Source organism: Arachis ipaensis, chromosome B07 (assembly GCF_000816755.2).
Source record: "Arachis ipaensis cultivar K30076 chromosome B07, Araip1.1, whole genome shotgun sequence".
Lineage (NCBI taxonomy): Eukaryota > Viridiplantae > Streptophyta > Magnoliopsida > Fabales > Fabaceae > Arachis > Arachis ipaensis.
This window is the reverse complement of record NC_029791.2, coordinates 5,263,492-5,270,086: the sequence shown is the minus strand read 5'-3', so window position 1 is coordinate 5,270,086 and position 6,595 is coordinate 5,263,492. Positions and strand designations below refer to the sequence as shown.

The window sequence follows — 6,595 nt, the reverse complement described above, 5'->3', positions numbered from 1 at the left end:
GTTCCTCCATTTCTGTCCTCATTCTTTCAACCAACTGCTCTCTAGTCCAGTTGGCAATCCAGGGTTCTGGAGGTCTTTCTACCTTCTTCTTGTCTTTATTTTTTGATAGATAAAAGTAAACTATCATCAGGGCAAACAGACAGCCATCAATTGCCTTTTTCTTTTGCAGATTGTAATCTGTTATGCCCTTGATGATAAAATTCAAAACATGTGCTCCCTAGTTCCGCTCTGTTATTGTGTCCATCTTGAAAATTGGTGCCAGGTGCACAGGGGAGATTTTGTTTATTATTGTTGGTAACAGGAACGCCATCTATATATAGAGGATGAAAATTCTCTTGAACATGAGGCGATCCTGTTCATTATCAACACCAATAGCCATCATCTCATCTGTCAGATTTTTGAGGGTCTTTCCCTGGAATCTTCTAAAAATTTGTTTGTCGTCTTCAAAAAGATCCTTATAATTGACTTTCTGAGGAAATAGATCTCCTACAAAAAGGAAAACAACATAGTATGAAAATCACTTGAAATACACCCAAGCATCAGTTGAAATACACCTGAATTTGGCTCATATACACCTATGTTTGTAGCGAGTTACCTGATGCGTTGATGCCAAGCGCAGCCCCTATTATTTTTTGTCTTACTTTAAAAGAACCGTAGCCGGTTTCGAGTCTGTTTTTCCCTAATTTAAAGGAGTTAGCCAACTCCCTTAATATTTGGTGATGCACCCTTAGCGGCGGGATGTGCATCAGGCCACCAAATCCCAAATCCCTAACAATTTCTTTCTTCTCCTCGCTCATATTTCTGAATTTGTCACTCAACAAATGGGTTGCACATTTAAGGTCTTTGGTTTGCTGTAAACAAAGCAAAATTAGAGTCAGATATATTTCTATTATGAAAAACTGATTTGATCAAAGACATATATTTGTTCTTACATTTTTTCCAGCTTGATTTTTGCCTGCTATTTTTTCTGAAATGAAAAATACACCCATAGATATCAGTCAGATACACTCATAGAATACGGATTCTCATAAGTATTTAATTAGATCAGTTCAAATGATGTTTTAATTCACTCAAACATGCATAAATATACAAGGTCAAGCAACATTATAAGGTCAAGCAATGTACACCCAAGGACAAGCAATATTTAGAACACTTGCAACAATTGATTATATTATATTATATCAGTTCAGAAATATACACCCAACGAATTATGCCATATACACCCAACAAATTACTCCATATACACCCACCAAATTACGCAATATACTTCCAAACATTAGTTACGAGAAGAACTAGAACAAGAAGAATAGTAAAACCTAGAACAACTAAGAAGAATAGTAAAACCTAGAACCAAGAAGAACAGTAAAACCTAGAACAAGAAGAACATTAAAAATAGTAAAATGAGAGCTAGAACAAGAAGAACAGTAAAACGTAGAACGTAGAAGAACAGTAAAACCTAGTTCTTCGATTTCGAAATGTGAAAAATCTACAAGATGAGTAAAATAGTAACGTACCTTGAGTAATATATCTTCGTTTTTCTGGAGATTGTTGATGGAGAGCTCTATCCTGTGTTGATGGTTTCTGCTAATCTTCCCGACGAGTTCTATCTCTTCAGTTTGGAATGTTGCTCAAAAATGGACGGTTTGTGTTTTCTTCGAAGAAGGAGAAGTGAAAGAGTGCGCCATAACGAGCGCTTTTTGCGAAGCGCAACCGTTGAGTTGCGCGCGTGTAAATGACGCTCCATTCAAAGTGAGTGAGTGCGCGTGTATTTTTGATGGGCTGGGCCAACTTGTAACACTTGTAGGCCGTTTTTGCTTGTATGTGTAGCAGTGACGATTAAGAATTAAAATAACTATCTACATCCCTAGTGAATTGAACATCCAGCACATTTGCAGGTTGGAGAGAGTCGACAACGACTAGATTGTGAAAGAGAGCAGAATTAAATCAGAGGAGTTAAAGAAGAGAGAAAAGAGAGCTAAAGATTCTATATCTTCATTGATTGTGGATATGTGGATACATAGCAACCAAAGCTATGGACCAACTAATTTTTTGCCATCTCTGCCATTGATTATGTATCTTCATTGATTGTGGATGTATAGCACGGGGTGATGCACGTATGAAACGACCGCCTCGTTTATCCCCTATATGTTGTGGATGAAGATGCTGCGACGTGAAACCCGCCAGCTGCCGGGGGCTGCGCGAATCGCTCATTGTGCGCGAAGGGGGTGTTCGGACGTCCGCGGTGAGCAGGACGGCATCGGCGGGTGCTCTGGGCGGCGACGAATCGATGAGAAGGGAAGAGATGAGGCGAGAAGAAGACTCTGAAGAAGTGAAATCACATACGGAAAAGGGGAGTTGCGGTACATGTAACTACCACTTATTGCAAATACTTATTTTTTTGAATTCAAAATGAAAAATTATTAAAAATTAATTAAATTAATTATCATCTACTCTTAATTTTCTTTTTACCCTATTGTACACATTGTACATTAAACTCATGGTCTCCCAAGTCCCAATACTTTCTCATATTAATAATATTTTATTTTTGTAAGAGTTTTCTTAAAGTTTGAGTAACGAAATTATATGTCAAGCTTGAAACATTGTAGCCATTTTTAGAGGATTTGTTCCTAATTCTCATTCTATTGGCATAGAAGAGCTTCTAGTTTAATTCTATGGTTCCTATACTTTATATTTCTCATATGCAATTTGGCATGACATCAATGATAAATCAATTGGGCACATGAAAAGGTGACAAAATGATTCTCACTCTTATTGTTCAAATTTGGCAAAGACATAAAAATAAGTATAACCCTCCCCTTTCTTTTTTTACTCTCCCAAAAGTAAAAACAAGGACCCTATTTCCCTTATGATGTAACAATGTTACACAACTTTCTTCCAAGTCTATCAACTTATATGTACAACATTTTTTGGAGACAAGAAAAGGGTGTCTCCACAAAGTGGCTCAAAAAGAAATGAATCAGTTGTATACCATATAGAATGATATATCTATCAAAAGAACAAGAAACTTGCCAATCAGCAACCCTGCATCATCAAAATCACAGTTTATATAAATGTAATCAAGTTAGACAGTATTCTCAGTAAACAACATTGGTTAACAAGGAAATCTTGCCAAAGGAACAGACTGGACATTAGTTGTTCAATTCTTCTAAGATCCATTCAACGTTTTTTCTTTCTCAGCTTGGCATGTCTCGCTATGACCTCTGGGTCTCTGCGTGCCACAATAATTTTTGGAGGAGTGCCGGTGTGATAACCACTGCAGAAAGCATACAAAAACAAATAGAAACAATTTTCAATTAAAAATCATAATCCATATACAGGAGATAAACATATTATAAAAAGAGAAACACTGACTCTTACTTCCAATACTCCTCCTCTCCTCCTTCACCTTCAGCACTTCAATTCCAAAATAAAAACAAGTCAATATAAACTCTTATAAATATAAATCACTATCACTAAAGAGAGAATAAACCTCAATTCCAATGATTTTGACTCAAGGGCTTCCAGATCCTTAAGACCACAAGTTTCACAGCACAAGGGAATGACTTCTTGGCTAGCCTGGAAACCTACAACACATTCCGAACAAGCCGCATCATTAAGCGGGGCCAAAAAATTAGAAAGCACGAAAGATAAATTGTAGTAATGATACCAGGTTGTGGGGGTCCTTCATACAGTTTACAGTAATCCACATGAGTTTCACGATTAGGCATTTGATGCATCCGGGCATAAAATTGCTTAGCGGTATCCTCTGATGCATTGGGCATGTTTTTAGTATATTTAGGCTCAGCTATAAAGTGCAGTAGCCGTATATAGCCAAGTTTCTTGAAATAACAGCACAGCCTATCACGAGTATCAATAACCTCGTATTGCTCTTCCTGAAAAACAAATAACAGGGAAGAATTTTTGTTTTTATTGTTTAATTAAGGTACTATAATCAAAAGAAATCAATAAACTAGGACTAACAAGTTAATTTACCTCTTTTAGTCCATGGTTGTAGTGTTTCATTGCAGCTAATGGATAAGGAAACATAGTCTCCATAAAATACCTTCTCGCTTTCCTGCGATATCTGGAAGAATGCCCAAAAACAGTATTATTAACAAATTGATATACGGATACAAGTCATAATTGGGGGAAAAAGAGTCAATAATACCCACTCTTCTACAGGTTCAGTGCCTCTCTTAGCGCCTAGAACAAACATGTTCCTTTCCCTTTGATGTCACAAAGAATTTGATTAGTAAGAACAAGGAAATTTAAGCAATAATAATAATAATAATGTAATAATGTAATGCCATAAACTATAATCGAAAAAAGTTAAATGAATAAAATCATGCTGACTTACTTTTTTTCATCATTACCACCTTCAGGTAAAGAGGGCTCTTCGTCTTTATCACATTCAGGTAAAGGGGGATCACAAGGCTTTTGTCTTTGATTTCAAACAAAATTGATTTGCGAGAAAAAGAATATTAAAAAGAAATCAATATATTGATAATTTGCTGCGTATTCTTGTTAGGTGAAGAATAAGTATGTAAAAGAAAGCATGAAGGTCATAAAAAGTAACAAGAATGACCTGCGTCTGGGTCGACGTTTCTTGGAGCTATGATTGACCGAGACTGGTTTGTTGGAGCTATGATCAACCAAGACTTGTCTGGGCCTCAAATAGCGCTCGCCGACTACACGACCATGACATCTGAGATTATAGGGTATTGCTGGTGGTTGTTTCATGCTGCTGTTGAATTTCACTTCTTCTACAGGTTCTGAATACAATAAGCAGAATGAATGATAAGAAGTTAATGGGTTTAATAAACACAAAGCATTAGACTCCCAGCCAAGAGATTGGAAGGGTGGAAAGGAGAAGAATAAGAAAGATTACTACGAAAATAAAAGATAGAGAAGGTAATAATTGTAACACCCTCACTATCAGAATGTCACGTTTCCGGCTCCGACGGCGAGGCGTGGTGCAGCAGCGCACGGCGACGACGACACTGAGCACGGCGCGGCAGCGAGCGGGACACGGTACTGAGCAGCGCGGCAGTAGTGTGGCGGCGGCTCCTCCCCGGCGCTCTCTTCCTCCCTCTCTGATTTCCCCTTCCCTGTTTCCCTCTTTCTTTCTTTCGTTTCTTTCTTTTCTTTGGTTTTTCTGAAACTGCTAAATGTTGGGTTTTGTTGGGTTTTGGGGAAGGTTGGGGAAAGAGGATTGATGGCGGTGAATAGAAAGAAATAACAATAAAGAAAAGGTAATGTTAGTAGAGAATTAATATTCAAAATTTATATAAATATATAGAAGAAAATAATTTTGGTATGGTCTTTTTATTAAAATACTAATTGATTTGAAATCAAATACTTTAATTGAAATTATAACATAATATAATTATTTTTTTATTCTTTATTTAATTAGTATTAAATTTTGAAATCTTAATTATTTAAACTAAATCATATAAAATTCTTATTATTTTACATTTGTTAAACTTTAAACTTTATATATAGAAAATAATTCGATAATTATAAAATCAAATAAAACCTTAAATTGCTTTAAACTCAATTAATCAAAATTTGCTTTAATTATCCTTAATAAAATAATTTCTGAGGTTAAGGTATGTAATGAATAAATAAATCAAAATTAGTTCTTAATAAGATTTTTTTAAAATTTCTGGATCTTACATCCTACCCACCTTATAAAAAATTTTCGTCCTCGAAAATTGATACAAAATAAAAGAGATTTCATATCATTTCGCTCTTGAACTCCTTTAAAGAAAATGCAAAAGTCATCTCTCTATATATATATACATATAGTTTCAAATATCAGGATTTTCATATGGCATAAAGGTATAAAGGATATAAGTGTTATGCGAAACAGAAGTTACAAGATAGGCTTGATGTACAAGGTGATATGTTCCAAACATGTGATGGTAAAGCAAGGCGGCAAAAGGTTATAAAACAAGCTGGGGTTAAAACGATGTGCTTAACGTCCGCATACTAATCTCATACCAACTTCAAAGTCTTAACTATTTAAATTTCAGCATAACTTATCTCCACCATTCTCAACCGTACTTCATTGAACAAGTCATCCAAAGGTTTTCAATTTTGTCAAACACTTTGCAATCCTTACTACTGATCATAAGTCCCACATCAACAGAACTCTTTCACGTAAAACAAGGTTTCACAACTCCTTGTGACGTCGTACACTTACAAGTTTCACCCTTTTGCGTTCACCAAATGTGTCCTAAAGGACTAATGTGTCGTTTACTAAGTCTATCGGTCGCACAAGATACCAAAACTAGTCTCGAGTATACTCAGAAGGATAATAGACCATAGAAAAGAAAGAAAAGCGACAAGGACCGCGTTCGCGAGAATTTGGAAGAATGAATGAAATTGCAGGTAAACAAAGATTTCAAGCAATAAAGTTTGCCAGAAAGAAATCAATTGACAACTTCAAGGATAGCCTTTGGATCAAAAAAAATTTCAACAGGATCAATAAGGAGAAAATCAGCGCATTAGTTTAAAACAAATCCAAGCTGAGTTGAAGAAGTATGAGATTTCATAGAAAAGGAATAATTAAAGACTATGGTGACGCATTATT

At 35.8% G+C, this 6,595-nt stretch overlaps 1 protein-coding gene across 9 annotated transcripts; it reads right to left on the bottom strand.

The window, feature by feature from the left end:
* Positions 2,750–5,234, bottom strand: LOC107609013. Of its 9 annotated transcripts, none has more exons than XM_021107100.1 (10): positions 4,889–5,233; positions 4,586–4,772; positions 4,358–4,441; positions 4,173–4,226; positions 3,994–4,084; positions 3,668–3,893; positions 3,491–3,584; positions 3,379–3,414; positions 3,144–3,274; positions 2,750–3,042 (listed from the first exon to the last, which is right to left on the bottom strand). In XM_021107100.1, the coding sequence occupies exons 2-9, from the start codon at positions 4,738–4,740 to the stop codon at positions 3,178–3,180; spliced, it is 837 nt and encodes a 278-aa protein (XP_020962759.1). In that variant the 5' UTR covers positions 4,741–4,772; positions 4,889–5,233; the 3' UTR covers positions 2,750–3,042; positions 3,144–3,177. The 9 variants fall into 9 exon arrangements, 8 of the variants coding, with proteins under 8 accessions (XP_020962759.1, XP_020962758.1, XP_016166316.1 ...); XM_021107099.1 differs by having other exon boundaries at positions 3,131–3,274; positions 4,889–5,232; XM_016310830.2 differs by having other exon boundaries at positions 2,750–3,274.